This window comes from Ailuropoda melanoleuca, chromosome 11, assembly GCF_002007445.2.
Source record: "Ailuropoda melanoleuca isolate Jingjing chromosome 11, ASM200744v2, whole genome shotgun sequence".
Taxonomy (NCBI): Eukaryota; Metazoa; Chordata; class Mammalia; order Carnivora; family Ursidae; genus Ailuropoda; species Ailuropoda melanoleuca.
The window spans coordinates 2,494,447-2,521,679 of record NC_048228.1 but is presented as its reverse complement, the minus strand read 5'-3'; the positions used below and the strand labels follow the sequence as shown (position 1 = coordinate 2,521,679).

Sequence of the window (27,233 nt, the reverse complement as noted above, 5' to 3'; positions counted from 1 at the left end):
TATCACTGTTCTTCTGCAAAGACAATCACCCGGAAAATCAATTAATGTATTTATTGCTTCTAGGAGCATTTGTGGTGGAAATGAACCCTCTGGAGATAAGAAGGGGTGTGCATGCAACACCGGCTGGGCCCTCTGCACCGGCGCTGCCCTTCAGAGTGGACGCTGGGAATCTTGAGGAATAATGAGTCTGATTTGGCATTTTGGAACACCCTTAGACACCTAATTACAGGTTTTATTTCTTTCCCCTGACACCCACTTAGAATGTTGCCTTTAGCTCATGTCCCCTATAAAATTCTCTATAGGGCAAATTTGTAACTGTAATATGGGGAAGCTTTTGCTCAATAGCATCATTATCTTCATGTCGGGGCAGACCCTGGGTGAAAACAGCTGTATGCTTTAGATGGTAAGTTGCAGGTGCTTCTCCACCTCCACTCCTTAGAGGGGGAGGGGTAACTAAGTGGTCCAGCTCCAGGAAAACACACAAGCAGCATCCCACCCCCATTGCCCCTCCCCCTGTCATGCAAAAGTCATAACCAACACCAACCCTGCATCCCGCTTTCCTCTCCTATACTGCTCAAGGCTCAGTGCAAATGCAGCTAGTCTGGTCCATTGTTTAGAACGCAGAACACTGTCTCCATGGAGTCTGAGTATGGCTGGATGGGTCCTGGGTCTGGCCCCTGAAGGCTAGAGGACCTGCAGGATCAGCCAGGAGCTGTCAGCTTTGCTCACTTCCCTCATCTCCAGGGCAGGAGGGAGGACCTTCCTCTCAGGAACATCTGCCCTTCCCAGTAGGGCCGGTTTGACTGTCCTGGCCCACATTTGTGAGGCCACCCTGTCTGCATGCCCAGAGACTCTCTCTCTCTCTCTCTCTGATGTTCTGAACCAGTCAAGGGCAGTCATCATGGGAGGGGCCTCTGCGTGAATTCAGAAACTAGTCATGCAAAGGCCAGAGGCTGACTGACCCTGATGAATGGATGGTTAGACAGGTGAGTGGATAGATGGGATGAATGGTGGGTGGGTAGATAAATGGATGGACAGGTAGTTGGAAGGAAGGAAGGAAAGAAGGAAGGAAGGAAGGAAAGATGGGTGAATGGATAGATGGGTAGATGGACAGGTGGATGGTGGATGGATGGTAGATGGATGGATGGATGGAAATATGGATGGAAGGATGGTTGGATGGATGGATGGAAGGATGGATGGATGGTAGATGGATGGTAGATGGATGATGGTTGGATGGATGGATGGATGGATGGATGGATGGAAGAACGGATGGTAGATGGATGGATGGAAGGATGGATGGAAGGATGGTTGGATGGATGGATGGAAGGATGGATGGATGGAAGGATGGATGGAGCAACAGGAAGAGCTAACCCTCATAGTGCTTACTCTGCACTGGGAGTTGGACTCAGAGCTTCATACATCTATCTTTACAAAAAACCTCTGAAGTAGACACTATTATGAGCCCTTTCTACAATTTGAGCCACTAAGAGAGGTAAGGCAAGGCTCCCAGTGTCTCAGGACAGGATTATTGATGAAACATTGAGGCCATGGAGGAGTCCAGCAGATTTACTTTCTGTTCCTTTTCCCTGCCTCAGGGGTACCACCCAGATGATTTCTTTGAGAGGCATCACCTTTTATGAGATTCACTATGAAATGGAGAAGGGGGTTGGACAAGCCATGTGGGGAGTTGGGAAGCTGCCACGAAGGGAGAGGCCACTCTCTGTCCTGGTCTCCACTGGGAAACCTGTCTTGAAATCAGTAAACAGCAGCACCAAGGCCGTGGGGAGGGGTGAGGGGCAGTCGTTAGGATGCCAGGCCCCTAGACATGTGGGGTCCGCACTTGTGCCAAGCTTGCCATGGGATGAGGAGCGGACACAGAAGCAAAGCCGATCCCCCAGTCCACCTCCCAGCCCACCCAGACCCAGGGCCGCCAACTCGTCCCATTTACTCAGGGCTTTTCTGGTTATAGCAGGGCAGTCCTCCATCTGAGGCTTTGCCTGGGACTGTCCCAGTTTTAAAACCAAAAATTCTGTGTCCCAGAAACCCCCTTAATTCTGAGCAAACCAGGATGGTTGGTCACCCTGCCAGGTCCCCACCCAGAGAAGGGCATTCAGGTCTTAAAGGCACAGACAAGGAAGTGGGACTTTGCGGAGGAGCACCGCAAACCATCCCTGGATGAAGAGCTAGCCACCGACCCCCTGCCTGGGGGGGGGGGACTGTGTGATGTCCTCTGCTCCTCTGAGTGACATCTGTCCTGGCGGATGAGCTGTAACCTGCCTTGTCACCTGAGCCCCTGGAGGCTGGCAAGGTTGATCCGCACATTTTCCTGTGTGCTGCTGCTGTTGGTTTCTTTTCATCATGTGTGGGAGTATTTCTTCATATTCTGTGAAGCAACTGCTGCCGATCTCTTGTGAAAACCTGAAATGTTTCCGCTGGGCTCCTGAGTCCAGGAAGGTGGCCTGAACTGGGTTGATAGCTCAGCACCGGCAGCTGGGGTGGAACTGGGGACACAGTTCTGGGCTGTTGCTGCTGGAAACCTGCAAGACAGGGGTGGGGGGTGCTCAGCGCGCTCCCTCCTGTCTACAAATATGCAGCTTCCACCAGTGGAGAAATATTCACTAATTTTCCTGTTATCTCACTGATCCAGACGTGGGAAAAGAATGAGCAAAACGTCTGATTTAGAGAATTGTTTCCATTAGCACTTTGAGATAATGGGCAGGACGATGAGCTCGTAAGGAAGTCAATGAAACATTCCATCCGCACAGCCCTGCACGGAGCCCCTGTAAGAAGCTGGAGGTGAACTCCACTGAGGGAAGCCAGATGATGCCATTGAGTCTCTCTGATTCTGGCCTTTGAGAAATTTCCAGGCGTGTCAGGTGCTGGAGCCAGAAGAGAAGGGAGAGTTTGGGTGTCCTCGAAAAAATAAAGCTTCTCTTTTCCCCTTGATTCCTTTCTATGTCTTCATCCTTTGACCACACAGATCTTGGCCATTGACCCAATCATAGCCTCCCATGGGTTCCCAGACACTGCCTCACCCAGATACTCTCCAGGTCTGGCAGCAATGTCTTAAGGCACCATCTCCTTCTGGAACCTGGTTCCTAAGGTCCTGTGTCATCAGCACCATGGAGCAGATTGTCAGCCTCCCTGTCTTTGGAAACCAGGTGCCCACTATCACGGGTGGCCCCTGAATTCCAGGGCAATCCTAGATTGCAAAAGAGCAGCTGGGGTCCAGAGATGCCAAGCAGGCTGACCAAGGCCACATAGTCTAGAAGCTGTAAAGCCAACAAAGATGCCTGAACCTGGAGCCCACGCACTTGACCACGGCTCTACCCTGCCTCTCTGAAAGACCAGGAGCAAGTCAGCACCCAGTAAGACTGCATTCAATACAACAGAATGGAATAGGAGAGACGTTTGGAGTTAGATGGGGTCAGGGATGTCCTGTTTTATGTTCTGTGAGTTAATTAATTCATCAACCATTTATTGGGTAGGCCACAGGAGTCACAGATGTCAACTTCAGAAATCTCTGGCTTTGAGAAGCCCCTCGAACACCAAGGGAAGCAGCGGGCCACAGAGCAGAAGCACATGCGTGAGGGAGGGGGACAGATTTCTTCAGTGGCTCAGGCACCAGCAGGAGGGAGGGTATCACTGAGGGGCTGACCCCTTGGCTGGGCTGAAAACAAAGTCACTGGCAAGGGAGAGGGAGACAGATATTTCAGGAGGAGACCCTGAGATGCAGGAAGAGTTGGCATGTTCCAGCAATGGGGCAAGGGGGAAAACTCACAGGAAGTGAAACTGGCAAGACAATCGTTTATTCGTGGCCCCAATAACGACGTGAAAGAGAAGAAAAATCTTCAGCCTCATAAGCATTTTTCATGATTGCATATTTAGCTAATCCTAGTTACATGCTTGGCTAGAATGATAATTTTAGCTGACGGATGTTCCCTGTCACAGACAATAATTACTCTACCCTTGATAGGCTTTCGTGGAAGACCCATGTTCTGCAAAACAACACAGTGTAAGGCAATCTGCACGGTTCCTAAGAGGCTATCTCCAGTGTACGGTCCACAGACCCCCGACGCCAGCTGCAGGTCACATCCTTCGTCTTGATGCTTGTAAAACATCAAAATTAAATAACCCAACTACACGAAGTTTGAGAGGGTAGCATGGTGCATTAAATATTCTAGATAAATACTAGTAAGAATGATCACAGCTATCATGTTTTGAACACACACTAGAAGCCAGGACTGTATGTAAACACATGCATTCTGTAAGCATAAAGTAGACAAGTTATAATTCCTTTTACAGTTATCGAAGGTCAAGTTATTGAAAGTCTCAGAGCTGCACTATCACACAGCCCACAAGCGGCAAGAACAAGATTTGAGCTGGCATCTGACTGACTGCAGATCCAGGAAGGGCACGCATCGCTGGTGGAGAGCACAGCTCCACGAACCCCAGAAAAGTGTCTCTCAGACCCCGTTACAACTAAACGTACTCTCACCCCGGGACTTCGCGATTCCATTTCTTGGTAAACACCTTTAAAAAATGAGTACAAAAGAAATGTACCAGAATGCTCATAGCACCCTTATCATGATAATAAAAAGCTGGAAAAGGGTTAAATGTCCAACAACAGAACAGATAAATAAATTATGCTATAGTCTTGCAATGAAATTCTTTACAGCGATGGAAAGAAATGAGGTACTACTATACGCAGAAACACGAATAGATCTTGTGTACATATGTTGAGCAAAAAAAAAAAAAGACAAAAGAGTAATTCTGCATGATTCATTTAAATGACATTCAGAAATAAGCAAAGCTATCCTATGGTGGTGGCAGTCAAGAGGGGTTATTTTGAGGGATAATGATAGGAAATAGGCATGAGGGACACTTCTGGGGTGCAAGTAATGCCCCACACCTTGGTTTTGGTGGAAGTTCTATGGGTGTGTTCACTTTGTAAAGCCTGAACAAGATGTACATTTAAGATGTATACGATTCACTCTATGTAGTTACACTCTAAGACAAACATTTGCAAACCAAAAAAAATGCCAAAAAAACTATACTGAAATTTAACACCTCCTAATACAAAAGGCCCGCTGGGTTTCCACTGGGTCATCACTGAACACACTGTCTACACACATCCTTCACTCAGCAAAGATTTGTCGGAGGCCACGATGTGTCAGCCCCATAGTAGGTGCTTTGATCCAGTATTGACTTCTACTGTCGTTGGGATTAATATTCTACAAGACATGCTGTGGAAGGCATAAAAAATTGGACTGAATTTCTCTTGATTCCAGAACATACTCAGTATGAATTTATCTATTTATCATTTATATAGCATGTGTCTTTTAAACTTGAATTTCCTACTTTGGGGCTTTCAATACCCAAGAATTTATTCTATAAAGACAGAAGCTCCATCAAAATACAAAATATACTTCAACACAAGAAAGGAATCATCACCATCATCATCATCACCATCACCATCACCATCACCGTCATCACCATTACCTCCATCATCATCCTCACCACCACCAGCATCATCACCACTATTATTATTGTCATCACCACCATCATCATTACATCATCATCACCACCACCATCATCACCATCATAGTAAATTAGAGATATATTGTACACCATTTTCCAGAGGTTCTCTGTGGGATTAAGCTCCAGACACCCACTGATAACAGACCTTTGGTAATGCCTTCTTTTTCCTGTATCCATTTCCCGTACTCCTCCCCAGTAAACAACTTGCACCTGACTTGTTGCGTCTGGATCTGCTTCTGGGAAGAGCCTGAACAAAGAAAGTCCTCCTAGGGACATTGTGAGGTTTAAATGAGGCAAACTGAATAAAGTCTGACATATAGGAGACAGCCAGTAAATCTTAAGGGCCATTGGCCTAAAGAAGTGGCTGAGTTCTTGACTTGAGGGACACAAGTTACGGCAAGCACAGCTGGAATTGATAGGGCTGTAAGCAGAGGGTTTGAAAATATTGTCTTAAATAATATCTGATCTGTTTTCTCAGTGAATTCATCACTTCCTCACCCCAGCCTAGGCTCCCCCAGAAAGAAGCATCTAGTCTTACTGATTTTGTAACCAAGCACTTAACAGGGATGCTCATTAAGTGATAAGTAGACACATCCGACTTTATGCAGCAGCTTCAGACTTCTCTTCTCACAGCCCAGTGACAAAGGAAGAGAGCCCAGGCCAGATATCTGTAACCTATGTTACTGTGGGCTCTTGAGTCTCCCATTTGATCTCTCTGGCCATCCCATGATTCCTCACCTCTACAATGGCAATTGCAGTAATAACAACCCATGTGGTTGTCTTGGGGTAAGATGAGGCAGTGTAGCTGAAATGCTTCGCACAGAGCCAAGAACAGGTGTGCACCTACTGAACACTTGCTCTTGTTAGTTTTTATTTAAGTCCTTTAATTTGGCAGCAGCCAAATTTGACTATGCAGTTCCCGTCTCCAACCTGCAGACTCCTTTCAAAACCAACTAGGAAATATGCAAATGGAGGTGGGGACCTCTTCACAGGTGCACCCACCTTTGCCTTTCCAAGCCAGACATGAAAGCAGCAATCACACCCAACCCGCTGGATTTATATTGCTTTCATCCTGGCAGCTACGTCAGCGATGAGATGCTGGTCCCAAATGTTCTTTCTAATTGAAAACCCAAGTTAACTTTGTCTCATAGACAGTTGGTGTCCATGATTCAGTAAGTAGCAAATGGATAAAACTTTCCCTGGTCCCTATTTCTGCCACAGTTCATTTCCCTAGGATGCTACTGGTCCAACAGAAACACTGAAAGCCTGGGCACAAGGGTGAAGAGGCTGGTGTGAGATAGCCTTCCCCCTTAGTAAAAAATCAAGGCACAAAATTCCTTCAGGAGAGAAGAGCTCAGGAGCAGGAGGCCTTACTCATGAGAATGTCACCAGGGACAGATCTCAATTAATATTTGTTGAATGAATAATCCAATGAATAAATGTAATTCTCTTATACAGATCAGCCCTTTTCCCTTCTTCATACCTGGAGAGAAAATATGGGATAGGGGCTTTGGAATAAGAGATTCATGTCCAGGCTCACTTCTCTCTGGCTCTGTGATCTTAGGCATGTGATAAACCTCACTGAGCTGTGACTTTCTTGTTTGCAGAACATAATTAGTAATACCCAACCAATGGGGTTAACAGGAAGAGTTGTGACAGCACGTGAGGACACAGTGAGCTTCAGATAACAGGAAATCTTCCAACAGTGGCTGAAACTGTGAAGGGCTTTAACATAACTCACGCAACAGGGGTGGGCAGTCCTGCGCTGGGGAGATGATCAGCGGTGACATCCGAGACCCTGGTTCTTTTCTCTTCTGCTCCACCATCTTTACTATGGCTTTTATGCTCATTGCCCTGAGCTGGCTGCTGTGCCTCCAAGCATTACTTCCAGTTTCCAGTCAGGAAGTAAGAGAAGGTTAAAGGGGTGAAGGGCAAAGAGCTCCCTCTAGCAAGTCCTTGCATTTTTTATTTGGGAAGGGCCCTCTCCAGTGACTCTTCCCAGTAACTTTCGTTTGGGTCTTATTGGCTGAAACTAGGTCATGTGGCTTCAGTTCCAACTGGGCACATACACACTGAACAAACCAAGATTCTGTGATTTAAAAAGTGGAAGGAGTGGGCCAAGAAGCAGCACAGGTCCCTTCATAGTACACGGGAGGAAGTAAATGTTAACCTACTGCTAGTAACCATCATATCCCCCAGCACTGCCCTGTGCACAGTGCGTGCATATGTCAGATTAGAGTAATAGAAATTCCCTTACAGGATGCTTGGGAATCGTGTAGACTGCTGGACCATGTTAAGGAGTTGAGATATTAAACTATTTTAACCAACATCAATTGCTCCTATTTCTGAAATCCTATTTCATCTGAGTTCATTTTAAATCAACCAACAAATATTTATGCATCCCTTTGTGATCAGATATTATACCTGGAGCTGTAGCAGCTCCTAAGGAGTATAAGACAGAAAGCTCTGGTACTAAAGGATCTGCCGTCTACTTGGGAAGCTGCTGATTGAGGTTAATAGAATCCATGCGCAGAGCCAGCATTAGAGACGCATCTACACGCAAGAATCAAGAAAGCAGGATTGCTTTGGGCGATTTGTAAGGCTGGATACACAAGTCACTTCCCCAAATGCAGTTAATTCTCTGTTATGTCTACATCTCTCTCAGGCACACAAAATTTAGACCCAGGAGGAGAGGGAGACAAAGAACGAAAGCAAGAAAGACAGAAGAAACTGTGCTCCCTATAAAATATGTGAAACTGGGGGATTTTGCTCCTGAAAGTATAATTACCAATAGCTCATGTGTCTGGCAGCTCTGTGGAGAGATGCATTTAAACCAGATCGATCATAAGCTATTTCCTGGGTTTGTGATTCACAGAGCTTTCTGGTAGACCTCAGGCATGTTTCGGTAGATTCTAAAAGTGACCTTTCCTGAACATCCCTTCACACGGAAAATGCATCTCCAATGAACTCCCTGCTTTTCTTCTGCAGTTGATTTGCTTCTCTTCTCACACCCTACCTTCCAAAGCCCTCACTGTCCTTCCCAGGACTCAGAAAGGGATCTGGGTGTAAAGTGATAACAGCCTGATTTGGTAAGTTGTGGATGGCCCTAATTTCTTGCAGGTGAAAGGAAAGAAAAAGTTAGGTCCTTGCCTGGGAGAGAGGTTTAGAAGCCAGGGATGATGGGGCTGTGATCTCCTGGGCCTGAAACCCATCTCAGCTTCCACTGCTGTGGTCCAGAAAGCATAGAGGAGAGTACAGATAGACAAAGGCAGGTCTATGACACAACTATGAGGCTTAAGGGGTAGAAAGGTGTCCTGATCCACACCAAAAGGTGAGTTGAAACCAGGACTCACAGCCTGACTCTACAACCCACCTGCCCAGAAGCAAGGGAAAGAAACCCAAACTCCAAAGAGATAGCTAAGGTCAAGGAGAAAGCCACCCCCAATCCCTGTGCCCACCTGCATGCCCACTCCCAACCCAAGCTCCCAACACAAACCCAGGAAGTAAACATGAGCTGACTGGTGACCTGGCGTCAGTGTGCACAGCCATTTTTCAGCACCTGTTTGAGATAACATTTCTCCACCATTGCCCAGCTTGGGGCAGCAGAATCCTTGGGCCCAGGGTAGGGATGGACATGGAGCTGTGTACGCAACATGCTGGTTTCTAATTGACTCTTAGGTCCCCATTCCTACTCAACAGTACATTCGTGACAAGTTGGGAACTCAGATTTCAGTGAATGGGTCAGCTAGCTGCACCAGATCCTGCAGGGCACAGGGCACAAGGATGGGTCCAGGCCTCAAGAAGCCCAGGCTGTATATGAGCAAACACAAGTCACAGCAGTGCTACAGAATACAGCTCATCATGACTGCCATGCACCAAAACTGAACCGTGTGCTACATCTGGACAGGTTCAAACCTTACCTCTGCACTTACCAGCTGTGTGACCTGGCACAAGTCATGCAATCCCCCAATGACTCTGCTTCTCCATCATTACTGTGGAAATGATGGTAATGCTCAGAGGAATGCTTGGAAGACAATCTGAGATAATGTGTGGGAAAAATCTAGGGCTGCTCAGTGAATATGTCATCCTGATTCTCTCAAGATCAACAGTGAAATACAGTTTGAGTTGTCCTTTATGTAAGCTTTTGATAACCTTGACTCCTGTATGCTTTCTCACTCCAGCTACTGTGTATTTCTACCAGACAAAGAAATTCTGTTAAACTTTACTTCTGTAGTTAAAAAAATAAAACATGAGAATAACCTGGTAGTTAACGTTTATTCAGTACTTGCTTATGTCAATGAGCAAATTCACCCTATTATTTTTACAATACCCATTACACATGACAGAGTCCTTACAACCTTTCTCATGGGGCTTTTCTGCCTCATTATTCTCTAACCAGGGAAACACAGGATATTACCATGCAGGGCTCTGGAATCAAACATTCTGTGTTTGAATCCCAGCTCAACCAATATCTAGTTTGGTGACTTCAAGCAAGCCACTTTATCTTTGCAAATCTTGCTTTCCTCACTGGTGAACTGAGGACAGTAACAGCGTCTGGCTCATTGGGTTGTGGGGGGTATTGGAATTATGCTGAACACACCCTGGAGTGTGTGATCATGTTCCTCAATACCCTTGCCCGTGTGGTCCCCTCCCTTTAAATGTGGGTGAGACTTGTGGCCTGCTTCTAATGGATAGAATGTGGCAAATGTGAAGGGACTTTTCAGACGTAAGTAAGATCCTTAATCACTGAGCTTTGAGATCATTAAAAGGGATATTATCCTGGGTGGGCCTAGCCCAATCAGGGTGCCCTTTAAAAAAAGGGGCAGGAGCCCTCCCTGAAGTCAGAGGTTCCAAGTGGCAGGTTCTTTCTTGATGGCCATGATGAACAAAGTCTCCATGAGCTCTGTAATTTCCAGGAAATGAGTTCTGCCAACCACCCTAAAGAAAAGTAGGCACTGATCCCTCCTCAGTCAAGCCTCTGATGAGAACACAGTCCAGCTGACACCATGACTGCAGCCTGGTGGGACCCTGTGCAGAGGACCCAGCTAAGCCATATGTGGACTTCCGACCTGCAGAAACTATGAGATAATAAACAGGTTATCACTTTAAGCTATTCAATTTGGTGATTGATTACACAACAATGGAAAGGTAACATAGAAATTCATGTAGGACATTGAACGTGGTGTCTGGCATGTTGTATAAGCTACTATTATTAACTGCCTCATAATTTGGGGGTGGAACCATAAAAAGCAACGGTCACATGCCACATCCAGTTGGCCAGCCTCAGAACCAGCCATTGTTCATGGTTGTTATACCAGCTGATGCTCCTTTCTCAGTACCAGAGTTAGCCCAATGGTTGCACCAAAAGACAAAATTCTGGCCAAAAAAGTCTCCAAAGACAAAGCCCTGAAAGGCAGCTGAATTCCTATACCAGGTAACCTATTTCTCCTTGACCAGGCCCAAGTTCTTGTGACACTACATTCTTAGACTTCTTTGCCCTCTTCGCAAGCCCACATTGTTTTGAGCAGGAATAATGAGTGTTTTGAGTCATGTGCTATTGGCTGCTGGACACCAGCATGCTGGCGTTTGACAGCCTACATCTGAAACAGATGTTCTCATTCTTCCCTCAACATCAGACCCTATACAGAGTCACACCCAAATCCTCAGGCACCCAGTCTGAACTTTACAGCTGCTAAAATATTCAGAACAACACGGTATCTAATAAAGCAACCTGGTGTTAATGAGCCCCCTAAGCCCCGCTGCCCCCCCAGAATCCCTGCCGCACACCAACAGAAGACACATGTTTATCAACTTTTAAATTGTTTTCTCATTAAAATGTCTTTAATGCCTATTAAAATGCATGTTACAGATGCATGTTCCTCATCATAATTGAAGGAATCAATGCAACTTTCTCATTCTAGCAGATTTTCAAGATCTTTTTGGAAATTATTTTCATCCCTTTAGGATTTTACAGCTGCACTTCTCATTATCTGCCACATAAAACTTTGTTTCCATGAAGTTGCCTGGAGGAAAATTAATTCAGGTGGAGTTGCTCCTCAGACTCTCAGTGAACCCAACTTAGGAAACAAACGTGGAGAGGGGCACCTGGGTGCCTCCATCAGTTAAGTGTCTGCCTTCAGCTCAGGCCATTATTTTGGAGTCCTGGGATCGAGCCCCATGTCAGGATCCCTGCTCTGTTGGGAGTCTGTTTCTCCCTTTCCCCCTGCCCCTTCTCTCTCTATAATAAATGAAAAATGTCAAAAAAAAAAAAAAAGGAAAAAACATGGAGAAACCTGATGTTCTTGTCCACATCCACTCCCGAGTGGTATGAATTTGGGTCAGATAGAGGGAAAGGCTCTGGGTTGCCTAATGCACAATGTTGTGTGCTATGAACGGCTTTAAGACTGCCAAACCTGGCCTGATATCTTTCCCTGCCTAAGGCCACAGTAAAAATATCACCCCAAAACTCTCTCTGACGATTTTTAAACCTTCCCAACAATTCCTACTGTGGAAGAGTAACACCTGTATTTCCACAACCATCCTGAATTCCTTGTTATGAGTCAGTGTATCAGTTCCATTCCCATTACCCAGTAGGGTCTGAGATAATGAGTCAGAGTTTAGGTTAGCATTCACAACAGGACTGGCAAAGAAGCGGATGGGAAATGCCCAATGGTAAATCAACTCAGGTGTGGTCCCTCCACCAGTTCTGTGGCTCCAGGAGCAGATGGAGAGGTCTTGGGCCTTTTTGCTTCCATCTGAGGAACCAAAGCTGCAGCCTGAGGCATGTGCATAGCCTCCAGTATGGCAAAGGCTCTGAATTCCAGAATTCCTGCGGGGCCTAAGGCAGCCCTGTAATTAACTCAACATTAACCAAGTACTTTCTATGTGCCCTGCCCTGAGCCAGGACCTCAGGTGGGGATGAAAGGCAAATGTAGCAGAATCCTATCTCATTCGTTCACTTACTCATGCATTCATTCATCAACCACTTAGTCCCTGTGATGTGCCTACAGGGGCCACTCTGAAGTTCTGCAGGCCTTCCTGAGAACCCATTTGTCTAAGAGATATCCCAGGTGGGATACTCTAACTTCTCACCCACCAGCTACATTTTTCTCTCTTCCTTAGGTCCCTGGATTGCCCCAGGAGCTGGACCTTCTCAAACTGTTTAGAACAGACCAAGATCTTGCCTCTGTCTGGACCGTGGACTCCCTTCCCCAGATGTTCCACAGAGTGACAGACACCAAGCCCTGCTTCTGTGGTTGTAAATTGAATGATGACAATAAGGGGCAGTAAGAGCCCCACACTCACCCCCATGCAAGCATGTGTCATAGGGAGGGCAGTGGAGGGCTTTAACTTTGCAAAGAGAATCTCACATGGCTTGGCCTTGCCAAGAAATGGGCTGATTTTGATTAAAACAAACAAGAAAAATACTTATCAGAGATATTTGTTGATGCAGAAAAACCTTAATCAGATTTTGCATCCTCTCTGCTAAGAGGTTGCAGATCCTGGAACCCTGTGGGCAAAGGGGGGTTAACTCAGACCTGAAGTTCAGCAAATTTCCCCTTTTGAGTCTGGGGGGAAAATGTTTTGCATATTAGGAAGTGTTGGGTGGGGAACAAAAATGAAAATCATCAGGGTAAGTTAGAGTACAGACTACCTGGGGTTAGCTTCAGTTGGTAGAAGGGTCTCTTGGGGCTAAGCCTTAAAGGCTGACTTCCCTCCTTCCCACACATCCCACCTCCACCCACACTAAGTTTAAATCCTGCTTTGCAAATGAGGACAAGCCTCTGAGCTACAAACGATTTAAGTTTTGATCCAAAGCAAAACATCTTCCCTGCTCCCTGTCCAGTTAGCTTTCTTTTGCTTGGAGGAGGGAAAAGAAAGGGCCTGACATAGGACAAGACTTTCATATAGATTTCCAATAATTTCTGGGTCTCATTTGTGCCAGCAGCAATGAAGTGCCACTTGGAAAATCACTTTTGATGATGACCTTGCAACGCGGCTGGACCTGGACAAGCAGCCAGCCTGACAAGGGCATCTCTTTCCTCCTGGCCTCCCAACACCACCTCCTGCTGCATTTCCACCAGAGCTTTCTCAAGAAGGCAGATTCAGCACAGCACCCTTGCCACTCCCAGATATACCCAATCTCAACAACGGGGCAGCAGACTTGGGTTAGACGTGTTCCCTAAAATGCTCAAATCCTTAACAGCAGTCTGTTTCGAGGGCATTAAAAGAGAGCTAGCTCTTTGGATGGGATGTATGAGGAGTCTTCTCATACATGATATTGCCCCCTCACCCTGGTTTTCTAAATCCAGATTTTCTATATGCTGCAACCTGGGAGGTGACCTACTGGAGAGGCAAATTCCCTGACAAGTCCAACCTGGGAAACTAGGAGCTATCACTAATGGGACCCATGATTGTCAATTCTAAAGTGACCAAGTGGCAGCTGCCACGTCTCTGATAATGAGTAAGGAGCTTCTGTCCCCTGAACTCCTGGCAGAAGCTTCATCAGTGTTGTAAGGACACAACATTCTCTGTGGAACTGCTGAGGGGCCCTTCCTTTGCTCTCTCTAGAAATTTGTCATACCTCCAATATGCCTTTACACAGAAGCGGCTACATATACACTGATGACTAATACTGACCAATAGCCCACACACTATCTTAGTCTGCTCAGATGGCCTTAACAAAAGAGCATGCGCTGAGTGCTTTAAACAACAGACATTTATTTCACACAGTTCCAGAGCCTGGAAGTGTGAGATCAGAGTGCCCGGATGGTCAAATGCTGGTGAGGAGCCCTTGCTGGCATACAAACAGTGGCCTTCTCACTGTGTGCTCATATGCAGAGAGAGTGCTCTGGTGTCTCTTCTTATAAGGGCACGAATCCCACCATGAGGTCCCCATCTCCAAATACCATCACATTGAGGGTTAGGGCTTCAGTATAGAATTGGGGGGACACGAACATTCAGTTCATGACACACACTTACCATAAGTCATGCCATTGCCAAAGCCTTAATATTCACCATCTCCCTAGATTTTCATACCATCCCATAAAGGGTACGATTATCCCCATCTTAAAGATGAAGAAATGGAGGCGTGTATTCAAGCACTAGCGCCGGGCCATGCAGCCAGTACGTGGCAATGTGGGATTCAAATACAGGTCCGTCTGGCTCAGGAACCAGGGACCTAACACAGCATTAGTAAAGCCCCTTGAAGCTAGTCAGGTTTTTCAGGGCATCAGAACTTGGAGAATATTTAGACAAATGGCTTTGGAATATATTTTAGTCAATAACATTGTCACAATAAAATATTACTTGGGATGTCCACATATAAAATAGTAAACAATTCCAAGTTGCTGTGTTTGAAGCTGGGGCTCTGGTGCCACCAAACCAGCACTTTCTAATTTCTCACATTCCCACATTATCTTCCCACCCCCCCCCCCCCACCCCTCCAGCCCCATTCCACACCTGGCAGAATTGGAGCCATGTCTCCCCATCCCCCAGGGGTCCGAAGACAAAACTAATACAAAAACTACATATATAAAAAATAAAACAAGGGAAAATGTTGTTTGAAGTTGTACAGTGGAGTAAGCTCCCAGTAGACCAAACTTTCCACAGAAAATGATTATAAAGTATAGAAAGAAAGAAAGAAGAAAGAAAGAAAGAAGAAAGAAAGAAAGAAAGAAAAAAACTAAATGAAGGCTGAAGAAAGTGAACAAAAGCAGGAAAATTTTGGAAGGGAATCTGAACTTGGAAGAGGGAACCAGTACATGATGAGTGCCCATCTTTGTGTTACTTGCAGCAACATGCAGTGAGCTAGAGCGCTGATAGAAAACCCACCACCTCTCTGTCCAGGAGAAGACAAAGCCAGGGTGGCCACAGGTGCTGGTGAGTGAGTAGGGAAGCTCTTAAGGAATACAGCAAGACAAGGGGAGCCCGATTTGACATGTAGATGCCAGGACTGTGACCAACCTTTAGATGCCAGGCATGCTGCAAACGGCCAACAACTTAAAGCGGAAACAACAAGAACAAAGGCCTGAACTGAGATCAGAGCTACTACTACCTGCAGGTGAAAGACTTCGTGGTTTGAGTCTATCCAAGCTAATTGCACACGAAACCTAAACAATAGTGCTTCTTAGAGAACTGAAATAGAAGCCGGTCTCAACACAGTAGTCCTGGTGTCCAGGACACCATCCAAAATTACCCAACATACAAGAAAACCAGGAAAGTGGGACTCATTCTCAAGTAAAAAGATAATCAACAGAGGCCAGCTCCATGACTCAGATGTTGAAATTAACAGACAAGGACTGAAAAACAGGCTTTTTAACTGTGCTCCAGGAGGTAAACGCTCTGATAACAACTGAAAAGATAGGAATTCTCAGCAGAGAAGCCAATATATAAAAACAAATCAAATGGAAACTTCAGAATTGAAAATTAGAATATGTGAAATAAAAACTTAATGGACGGGTTTAATAATAGAATGGAAATGATCAATAAAAAAGTCAATGAAGCTGAAAATAGGTCAATAGAAATTATCCAATCTAAAGAATAAAGAGGAAAATATTAGAAAATAAATGAACAGTGCCTTAGAGACCAACTTGAAAATATAATTGGAGACAAGAGAAAGAATGAGTAGAAAAATATTTGAAGAAATAATGGCTAACAGCTCCCCAAATTTGGTGAAAAACATAAATGTACATTTTCAAAAAGTTTAGCAGGGGCGCCTGGGTGGCACAGCGGTTAAGCGTCTGCCTTCGGCTCAGGGCGTGATCCCGGCGTTATGGGATCGAGCCCCACGTCAGGCTCCTCAGCTATGAGCCTGCTTCTTCCTCTCCCACTCCCCCTGCTTGTGTTCCCTCTCTCGCTGGCTGTCTCTATCTCTAATAAATAAATAAAAAATCTTTAAAAAAAAAAAAAAAAAAAAAGTTTAGCAAACCACACATAAATACCAAGAATGACGTTTCTACGCACATAATAATCAAACTGCTGAAAAACAAAGATGAAGTAGAAATCCTAGAAACAATCAGAGACAAATGATAAGCTACATACATGGGGAAAATAATTTAAATAACTGAAGATGTCTACCAGAATCGGCGTAGTTTTTCCATCTAACAGTGGAACAGCATCTTTAAAATCCTGGGGGGTGGGGGGAAACCTGTCAACAGAGAATATCTATATAGACACAGAAAATATCCTTCAAAAATTAAAAGAAAATAAAAACATTTTTAAATAAAAATAAAGAAACAGAATTCACTGCCAGCACACCTGTGCTACAAAAATATTAAAGGAAGCTGTCAAGCTGAAGAAAAGGAAAATAATGCCAGGGATAAATTTGGCTCTTGAGGAAGGAATAAAGAGATGACAAGTAGTATATAGCTGGGTAAATATAAAAGACTATTTCTTCCTCTAAATTGTTTAAAATACATATGACTGTTTAGGCAAAAATCACCATTGTTGTCTGGAGTTTATAATGTACACTGATGTGTGTTTTTAGGGACTATAGCATTAAAGGTGGTAGGGAGTGCTAAATGCATCTACAAAGTTGTGACATTTCCACACCCCTCATGAAGTCCTACAGTGTCAGCTTTAAGTAGACTTCAAAATTTAAGTATGCATATTCTCACTCCTAGAGCAACAACTTAAAAAAACAAAAACAGCAAGAAAGAACATCTAAAAGTCAATAGATAGATTATAATGGAATTCTAAAAATATTCAAATAAGGAAGACAGGAAAGCTGGAACAGAAGAACCGAAAGGGAGACAAAAAATAAATAATATTGGTAAACCTGAATTCAACCGTATCAATGATTACATTAAACATGAATGGACTAAACCCAATACCTACAAGGTAGTGAATTTCAGAATGGTTTAAAGAAGCAAGGCTCAACTATAGGCCGTCTAAAAGACATGAACATCATAGAGAGGAACAAAGTTGAAAATAAATTTAAAAACAGATAAATTATGCAATACGTATGTATAAAAAGTCTGAAGTGTCTGTATTAATATCACAAAAAGGCTTTAAGACGACACTCTTCAAAAAGAGTACTGTCAGGATCGTGGAGGACATTTCATAATGATAAAAGCATCATTCCGTCAGGAAGACACAGCAATCACAAATAAGTATGTGCCTGTTATCAGAGTTTCAAAATCCACAAGGAACAAATTTACAAAAATAATGGAAGAAATTAATTACACAATAATAGATTATAATGTCACTTCCTCATCAATTGTTAGTATAACTAGAGCAAAAATTTACTAATGGCAAAGATAATCAGAATAACTCTATTGACCATTGGCAATAAATATTTACAGAATGCTGTTCCCAAAAACTACAGAATATATACTCTTTTTTAAAAAAAAATGTTTAACAAGATAAACCTTATGCTGAGCCATAGAATAAATTTTAATTAATTTAAATTAATTTAAAAGGTCTAAAATCAGAGAACAATGATTCTCTGACCACAAAAGAACTGAATTAGAAGTAAATTCACTAAGAAATCTAGTCTAAGCCTAAACATTTAGAAATTAAACAAGACATTTCTAAATCATCTGTGGGTCAAAGCAAACTGAAGGAAAATTTTTAAATATTTAGATTTTAATGATAGTGAAAATATGCCAGAATTTGAGCTATGCCATTAAACAAGGCTTAGGGCAGAAGTTTATCACTTTAAATTCTTAAATTGTAATGAAGAAAGATCTAAAACAAACAACCTATGGTTCACCTTAAGCTGGAAAAGGAACTACAGAGGAAGAACAAAGGACAAAATGAGGATGAAAGCAGAAACCAATGAAATGGAAACTAGAGAAATGATGGAGGAAGCCTGCGTGTCTGTGGGGGAACAGGCAAAGCTTGCTAAGGGATTCTGCTTTGATGTGCAGGCAAGGGGTGTGGGGAGTGACCTGTTCTCATCCCCCAGCCCCTCCAGCCTCAGGAAAGCATTTCCAAAAATGCCCAAATTATAATGCCTGCCCTCTCATCCCTTGGCACATAGGAAGCCCCATCTTGCACCACATACTCACCCCCAAGCTTCAAGGACTCACAAAACCTAAAGGGATCATCGCGATCAATGGTTTTCCTGCATCACCCACCCTACTGCAGAGCTTGACAAGGTGATCCCTGACCTTCGCCTACCTGTTCACTGCCCATGCCCTTAGCTCAGCCTGGAGTAATAACAAACAAGAAAAATGCTTTTTAGGCTGCTTGGGTCCCCATTGAAAGGACAAAGCCCTCCTTTACCTCTGTATGGATATAGCCAATCTCTGAACAACACACTTGACAATCCCAAGCAAAGATACGCATTTGTGTCCACCTGCACCGGCCCAGCCCCCCCCCCCCAGAAGAAGGGTAAGTGCTGGCTTCACGTCACAAGGACTGGGGCTTTCCCAAGGCAGCCTCCCAAAGCAACACAGCCCCTTTACTGCCAAAATACAGACACTGGGAAGCCCACCCTTTTGGAGGCTGCAAGGGTCCCCGAGAATGGACATGGAGCCACCTCAGGAGCCTGGCCTGGTGGCTTGATATCCTCACCAAAGTAACACGCAATAAAAAGGGAATACCCTTACTATTCCTGAGTAAGCGGGAGGGTCCAGAGGCAGGAGCCCGTTTCCCGGACTATGGCCGATCCAGGCGGGAGGGGAGGAAGGCCTGGGCCAGAGGCCGAGGGCTGGGAGAAGGGGTTATGCCAGGCCCGTTCGCTCCACAAGCACTTGCTGGGAGGCGCAGGGGGAGGCCCTCCTCGGGAAGGGGAGCTGGCAGCAAAGACAAGACAGAAACCGCTGCTGCCTGGGAGGGAGCTCCCTTCTTGTTGTCCCTGGAGGAGGCTGGGGGAGGGTGCAGGAGCCAATGGCTCTAGGTCTAACGGGACAGGGAGCAGCGCTTGTAATGGAGAAAAATCCAGACATCTTCAAGGAGCCGTAATGTTGACCTTCTCGTCAAGCGGCCACGGAAAACTCACTACTGACTTCAACATTGAAAAAAGAAATCTGTGACGACAATGTGGGCAGGGCATGACATGAGCTGGGGGCGAGGGGGCACCCGCCTGGCATCATGCGTGCGGGGCTGGCTGTAAATACACTTTGTGAAAACGCAACCCCCCCCCCGCCCATCTGGGAGAGTCTCCAGGCCTGGACTTGGGATCACTCTGCCCTGAGGACTCTGCACTAAGCAAGAGAGCAGTTTGCCCCTGGGGCTGTGCCCCAGAGGGGGTGTCTGCCCTGAGAAGACCCTCCCCAGGATCCTCCCGGGTTAGGGAGAGAGCAGAAGCACAGGGAGGGGGCGCGATTTGCTACTGGCCTGCCCAGGAGGCTCTGCGGCTCTTCGCAATTATGCGGGGCTGTTGAATTGCTGGAGTGATTACCTAGGAGTCCACAATCAGGATAGATAGATGGCCAGCGAAGGCTTGTCACTCACCTCTCACCCCCAAACAGCCAGCACCCTGGGGTAGAGCAGGGCTCTAAATCAGATGAGGAGGGAAGAAGGCAGGAGCGCGATGGAGGCAGCAACGGAGGGATTATGAACTGGGAAATGGCCCCTGGAAGAAGACCTCCAGCTGAGAACGTGGCCCACGCAGGGCCACAGCCACAGGCCCCCAAAAGAAACCTGCCCTCCTCCCTCTGCGTGACCTGCACCCCCTCTCCAGCCCTGCGGCTGTGAGCTCTGTGCCCCCAGCCTCAGTGTCCCTTCTCCCCGTCCAGTGGCTACACATCGCTGGCACAGAGACAGGCACCACCCCGCACACTTCCGACCAGGGCACATCCCCAGCAAGCCCCCACCCCAGCTCACCAGGGACCAGAGGGGGAGGGACCATGAGGGAGTCCTCCTGGGCAGGGTCCGAGGGCCAAAAGCGAAAGTCCAGAAACAGAGGCTTTTCCTCTAACAGCGGGAAGAGTTTGGGCAGCATGAACGGCTGACCTGTCTTGTCTGTCAGGGTCCAAAGAGGCTGGAACCCGCGTCCAGGCCTGAAATGAGTGCTGTCGAGGCAAATGGCAGAAAGCCACACTTTACAGAACAGGTATTAACAGCCCAAACCCAGATGCCCCCAGGAAGTAACTCAGAACAAAAGTGTCCTATAGAGAGGCTTGGAAAGGTCTGGAAGGATCCACAGTGGCCTCTGCGGAAGGGGTAAGAATTGGGAGGGGGGAGCAGGTCATGTTTATATCTGGAATTTTTTACAAAAATGGAAGTATGTGTTTTTTCTTTACTATTTAGGTTAATTTGTAAAAGAGGAAGTGATACCTGCTTGTGAAGAGAAGCGACGGGGAGAAGGGAGCCCCGCGGTCTGGGGGTGGCCGTCCTTCAGCAGCATCCGGCTGTGTAGGGGGGCTGTCTGGATGGGGATGGCCCGGGTCTGACCCTGGTCCCCTGATCGTCTTCACCCAGGGCCTCAGCTGAGGAGGGCAGGGTGGACTGCGTGACCGGAGGAGGAGCCATCCGGAGAGGGGGGCATAGTGGGGGAAGGGGAGCATTAGGGGATGCTGGTTCTGGGAAGTTCTGGCTTCCACCTGCGCACCAGCTCAGACCTCCTCGGGGACCGGTGGTGTTGCCCCGGACAGCTGCAGAGTGGGGAGAACAGCAGGGTGGATTCGAGGCTTCCCCAAGCTTGACTCTACTCCCAGCCGCGCTACCGGAGGGCGTCCAAGTCACACCTGGCTCCAGGGCCCCACCAGGACCAGTGTGGCCAAACACAGGCCCCATCCGCATGCTGCCTGAAGACCAGGGGAAGGCAGAGACTTCTCTGGAAGCATTGGTTTAGCGTCCTTCTTACCCACCTGAGACGGGGCAGGTGCGGCCCCAAGAGCCACTGTAGCCACTGGGGAGCGCGTGCGCGGGGCTGCCTAGAAGGATTCCAACACGGAGAAGTGGGGATGGGAAGGGGAGTGCTGGCCAGAGCGCTGAGCCCTGATGAAGCCTCACCAGAGGCCAGAGCCATCCTAGCCATCCGTCCTGATGTGAGGAGCAAGGAGTCCAAGAAGTTTTAAAGCTCACGGAGGGAGGGGTGGGGCTCCTCTGAAACTTGCCCTGAGAAAACCCTAAGCGACGTCCCAGGAGGCAAATGCACGTGTGGGTGGTGCCGAAAACCCACAGGGGACCACAGGGTCCCAAGTCACCACTGCCCTGTGGAACCACACCATGGCCGTTCAAATCCCCAATTCTTGAGACGCGGGGAAGCTGGGCGGCCATCCCTAACAGACCCCAGCCCCTGGCCATGGGCTTCTCTCAGAGCACGACGAGCTTCCTCATTTACCAAGATGCGTTTCCATGGAAAATAAAACTGTTGGATTTTCAAGTGCTCGCTCCCCAGCTGCCCACTAACGGAAAACATTTATGGTCCAGTTAATTTGGGTTGTGTCTCAGTAATGGACCTAACTGGATCATGCCTACACCCCGGAGACTCCAATGCCCTTACAGCCCGACGAGCTGCTGGAGTGAAAATAATGAATCAGCCACCAGATGCCGTACCCACGCAATCAGTATGGAGGCACATTGAACAGAGCCGCGGCGCTTGCCTTCCTGGAACGAACGCTTTATCTGAAGAGAGCGACTGCCAGAGCCCCAGCCCCGCTGTAACAGAGCAGGTGACCCCGAATCCTGGGGGCACGCAATCAGGAGAGACTGGACTGTCATCCACTGAAAGCCGTTTACCGATGAGGAAGCTGGGACCCAGGGACGCCGTCCTGCCTCTCTGTTTTTATTTACCGACTCCCTTTGCTGTCCCTGCTTCCCTTTTAGTCCTTTCTCGTCTATTTTGAGAATAGAGGGAGAGAAATAATAGGAAAAAGCAAATCTGAGCTGTGTCGGACAGCATTGGTCAACGAGGCTTCAAAGACAGAAGAAAAAGCCACTCACGTCCAAGCATCCTGGCAGATAAAGCCACTTGGCAAGAGAGCAGCCTGGTGGTGAAGCCAGGAGGGGGTCTGTGCGGGCTCCTCCCGCCCTTCTCACCGTGAGAACTACTGCTTGCAAGCTTCCATGATAGAACTCTCCTACGTTAATTTGGTTTTTGAAACTTGTTTTTGAGGAGAGAGCAGCACACAGAAGAAGCTCAGTCCTGAGTAAAGGGGCGCTGCCAGCCACAGGGACGAGGTCACGAGAGCCTCGCCCGTTAGGAGCACGAGACACAGCGTGAGTGACAAGTGCTAGGGAGCAGCAGAGCACTAGGCATGTGCACCATGCCCCACGTGAGTTTCTAGAAGGTTCCCTCTGCTCCCAGTGTCTCTGTTGCTTAACTGTCCTCCAGGATCTGCACACTGTCCTGCAGGGCCTCCTGTCCCCGGGATGCCAGGTGGTGATCCTCTGAGCATGCCCTCGGGCTCGGGCTCCTTTCACTGGGTCACCCGCAGGGAGCCCTTCGTGCGGGCAGCTGACATTTAGGGTCCGTCTCTCACACCCCAGCGGCATGGGACAGGGCCGAAAGTTACCTGATGAACTGAGATGTTAGCTCCCGGGGAGCCGCTTGCGTGCTCTGTCGCGCTCCAGCGTTTGTGAGCATAGCAGGGCTCCTGTGGAAGCGGGGCCAAATCCAGCCTCCAAGCAGATTCTGTTCAGTGCGGTTCATGACCTGGAGCTCCTGGTCCTTGACACCGGTTTTAATTTCTTGTCACTGAAGGCGCCCCACCCAGTGCAACAGACTCCCCCGGCTTGCACCTGAGGTCCCCAACGGGCAGGAGGTGACGAATTTACCCACTCGGAGCTGGAAGGCTCAAGAAGAAAAACCCAGTATCCCTAACCCAGTTAGTTGTGGGGGGCAAATCCTCCAGAGCCAAGATACCTGGGACACCCACAGAGCCAGCCAGCTGCAGCCTGGGCAGGCTCCGGGGTGCATGCTAATCAAGGATGCATGTCCTAGCTGCCCGCTGGACACGGGAGGCGGTGTGCACTGGGAGCGGAGACCGTGGCGTGAAATGCAGAACACCAGTAAAGCTTTCCCGTATAAACACACAACGTTCCGCTTCTCCAGATTCTTTCCACGCGTCGCCATCTACCCCTGCCACTGCGCCCCGAGCCGAAAGCAATGCAAGTTTCCTTCCTTTCCCAGCTGGGGGGTGGGGACGGGAAGGGGGCATCCCTGCTTCCGTGAGGACCATGGCTGTCATATCCATCGTCCCAGGCGCCCCACTCCATGTGGTCACAGCACTCAGCCCCCCCAGGAGTGGGCTTGATAGTCACCGACCGCCCCCACGTTTGTCCACTGCTTCTGTGTCCAGTGTCCTGCACTTCTGGCTCTGGCTGGCTCGGCCGACAAGGGGCGGTCGGAGGTGTGGGAGGGAGGCAGAGAGCAGTGGGGGCCCGTGATTCATCCACGTCAAGGTGCAGACACTGAGGCTCAGAGAGGGGCGTGGGCTCGGGAAAGACACTGGAGGCGAGCCCAGCACCCCCGACAGAGCCCTTGCTGGGGCAGCCTGCCTCTCCGGGGCGGTCGGAGCCCACACCACCAGTGCAAGCGGCTCCGCTCCGCTAACGGCTCGCCAGGACCAGCTCTCCTGCTTCGTGTTCTCTCTGAACCCACGAGGGATCTGAGAGGAATGTCTTCCTGTGAGAAGAAACGCGGGGACCGAGCACCGGGAGCGGCTGTCCCTCTGCGCCTGGCCACGGGGCCCCGTCAGTCCGCACAGACGGCTGGTCTAGCACCGGTGCCCCCGCTGCCCCTGCGCCTTCTCAGAGGCGGAGTGCGTGAGCTCACGGGCATTCTCCGGAGAAGCGTCCCGGGGCAGGTGCCGGTGTGTCTGCTCGAATCCTATCAAGGTTCAACCTCTGGGCCGTCAGCTGGGCCTGAGGCTGATGATGAGGAAAAGGATCACTGAATCACCCCGGGCCGGGCCGGTGGCTGCGCGGCTTCCCCGCTAATTGCCTTGCAGCCCGCTCTGCCCCCAGCTGCCCGGCTTCAGGGTTTGCAGCATCTTATTCCGCAGCCCGTCCCCTTGGCTGGTTCATTATGCAAAGAGATTCCGTTTTTAAGCCTTCCCAGTTTGACGGTTCGTGTTGGATGAAATCCTCAAGCTGTGTACAAATAATTCATATTAAAATATGACTGCCATCGATTCAGTAGTCAGCTGCTAAATACGGGCTGGGCGTGGGCCAGAAGTCGTCTCTTTTGCCTGGATGGGAAGGTAATCATTTGTTGAGAGTAAACTGTTTTAAGTTTTATTAAGCCGTGATTACCGCGTTTGATTTGTGTCATTGGGGATGCATACGGTGTGACTTATAGTGGAAGAAGCCGCCAGGATGCAGGAAGGTCCCTGGTTTCAGGAGGACTACAACAGTTTGCTCCACCGGGTGAAAAACTATCAGGAGACACGCCATCCAAGTCGATCTGCAGTGTTCTTGTCTCTGGGAACCTGACTGGTCCACATAGGGGTTTCCCCCAGGGGTGTGGCTGGAGACGGCTCTGACTGTCGTGATTGGGAGTGGGTATCGGCATCTCGTGGGTACAGGCCAGGGATGATGCCCAAGATGGCCCCAGGACAACAGGTTACCTCGTTCACAACGCCAATAGCTGAGAATGAGACCCAGGACAGCAAAGAGCAGATTCCCAGGTCCCCAAGCAGCAGCCCGTTTGTCCAGGGAGGTGGGCACAGCGGCCAGCAGTCCGTGCCCCACGGTGCCCCTGCCACCCCATGCCTCAGTGTCCCCCCCTGGTCCAGAGCCCATCCAGGTGAGTGAGAAGGGGGGTTCTCCAAACTTTCCCATCTCTGTCTTCTCACACCGATGTCTTTTTAAAAAGGAGAGCTCAAGTTGGGCTGCTAAACAGACGAGATCACTTCGGGGAGTGCTCTGGCCAGCACCCACTGATCCCGAAGACAGAGCTAGCGAACCTGAAGTCCTGCCTCGCCCCGAGGAGTGTCGGGGAAATGCACGATCCGCACATGGAAGGCTGGCCCAGCTGTCAAGAACGTAGGCTCCCAGAGCCCAAGAAGAAAGGGGGCCTTCACGTCTACACTCAGGCAACTCCACGTCCAAACCCCTGGACAGGAACACCTGCACCCAACAGTCTGCATGCCCTGGTCCATTTGCCAGGTCTCTCGGTGGATTTAACCACTGACTTCATGCAATCAGCTCCCGAATTTACATCATCGCCCCCACCGGAACTCCAGACTCTCCAATCCAGCTGCCCAGCTGAACGTTCAGCCTGGTGGTCTGTGAGCGTCTCAAACTGAACATTATCAAAAATAAACTTGATTTCCCCCTGCTATGGACTGAAGTGTGTCCCCTCCAAAATTCACGTGTTGAAGCTCTAACCCCCAGGGTGGCCATGTTTGGAGGTCATTAAGGTTAAATGAGGTCTTGTGGGTGGGCCCTGGTCCACCAGGACTGGTGTCCTTACAAGAGGAGGGGACACCAGAGTCTCTCTCTCTCTGCTTCATGCGCAGAGGAAAGGCCATGTGAGCACAAGAAGGCGGCATGTGAGAGCCTGGAGCAGGCTCTCCCCACCCTGAATCTGCCAGCACAGGATCCAGAACCTTCAGGCTCAAGAACGTTGAGAAATCAATGTCTGTGCTTAAGCCCCTGTCTGTGGTGTTTATGACGGGGGCCGAGCTGACTGACACTCGCACCAAACCTGCTCCTCGTTTCCTTCCTCATCTCATCCAACTGCACCCCTCCCCACCAAGTTCCATGGGCCCTAAACTTTGCAGGTCCCTGCCTTCCCCTCTCTCCCTTTCTCTTATGCACCTTTCCATCTGTCTGTCTATCAGCACTCTGTCTTCTGTTCATCATCTTTGTATTCATCCATCCATGCATCCATCCATCCATCCATCCATGCATCCATCCATCCATCCATGCATGCGTGCATCCATCCATCCGTCCATCCATCCATCCATCCATCCGTCCATCCATGCATCCATCCATCCATCCGTCCATCCATGCATCCATCCATGCATGCATGCATCCATCCACCCATGCATCTATCCAACTGTCTATGCATCTAACACACACACACACACACACCTGAACTCTCTCAGCAAATCCTGTTGGCTCTGCCTTTAAAATAGATGCCAACTCAACAACTTCTCATGACTTTTGCTGCTTCCCTTCTGATCTACCCCCTGCCTCGGTTCCACCAGAACCTTCTAACTGGTTTCCCCACATCTGCCCAGTCCCCTAGCAGATTCTCAACACAACAGTGACCTTCCTAAGACAAAAGCCACTGTTGCCCCATCTTGGCTCCAAAGCCACTGAAAGCCGCCCGCCTCACTCAGAATCATATCTAGTATCTGCACAGAGACCCCCAAGCGCCAGCCTACCTGCTCCTGTCACCCCTCAAACTCACCCTTCTCTTCCTCTCTCTGCTCCAGCCACCCTCCTGCCCCAGGACTTTTGTGTCCTCTGTTTCCTTTCTGAAATGCCTTTCTCCAGGTATCTCCCTCGCTCCCTGCCGACAGCCCTCAGGACAGTTTCCAAACTAGGGCCACTGCCTCTCTCTGGTCCCTTCTCCGGCTTCCTTTCTCTGCAGCTCATTATCACCACAGAGCAAACAAGACTAACAGTAAGACGTCTGTTTGCAGCTGGAGTGAAGCACGTTCGCTCACACATCATCAGTGAGAGTGTGAGCTGATGTTGTCTGGAGAACTTTGGCCACACTTTCAAATTAAACACCATTTAACCCCCTCTGTTTCTACTACAGAGAAACTCCCAGAATGCATGATGGACATGTACAAAGTTTTACTGCAGCATTGTTTATAATATTAAAAACTTCGGAAAAT

The 27,233-nt window shown here is 48.3% G+C and overlaps 1 protein-coding gene across 3 annotated transcripts; it reads right to left on the bottom strand.

Annotated features, from left to right (window-relative positions):
- Positions 1 to 2,566: 2,566 nt before the first annotated feature.
- Positions 2,567 to 21,698, bottom strand: LOC117804408 (formin-like protein 3). 3 transcript variants are annotated; one of them, XR_004628792.1, is made up of 5 exons: positions 21,303 to 21,698; positions 20,770 to 20,921; positions 20,317 to 20,504; positions 19,945 to 20,065; positions 2,567 to 10,619 (listed from the first exon to the last, which is right to left on the bottom strand). XR_004628792.1 is itself a non-coding variant. In XM_034671539.1 (4 exons), exons 1-4 carry the CDS (start codon positions 20,997 to 20,999, stop codon positions 2,873 to 2,875), a joined length of 546 nt encoding a protein of 181 aa, XP_034527430.1. In that variant the 5' UTR covers positions 21,000 to 21,698; the 3' UTR covers positions 2,567 to 2,872. The 3 variants fall into 3 exon arrangements, 1 of the variants encoding a protein (XP_034527430.1); XR_004628791.1 differs by having other exon boundaries at positions 20,770 to 21,698; XM_034671539.1 differs by having other exon boundaries at positions 2,567 to 2,879; positions 20,770 to 21,698.
- Positions 21,699 to 27,233: the final 5,535 nt, after the last annotated feature.

Excerpts from the sequence above, each read along its gene's own strand:
- LOC117804408 (XM_034671539.1), bottom strand. The coding sequence starts at position 20,999 with ATGCTCCCCTTCCCCCACTATGCCCCCCTCTCCGGATGGCTCCTCCTC. Across the intron at positions 20,505-20,769 it reads TCGCTTCTCTTCACAAGCAG|CACTCATTTCAGGCCTGGAC; the intron begins GTATCACTTCCT and ends TTGCCTCGACAG. Across the intron at positions 20,066-20,316 it reads CCCTCCCCCTCTGGTCCCTG|GGGCCATTTCCCAGTTCATA; the intron begins GTGAGCTGGGGT and ends GTCTTCTTCCAG.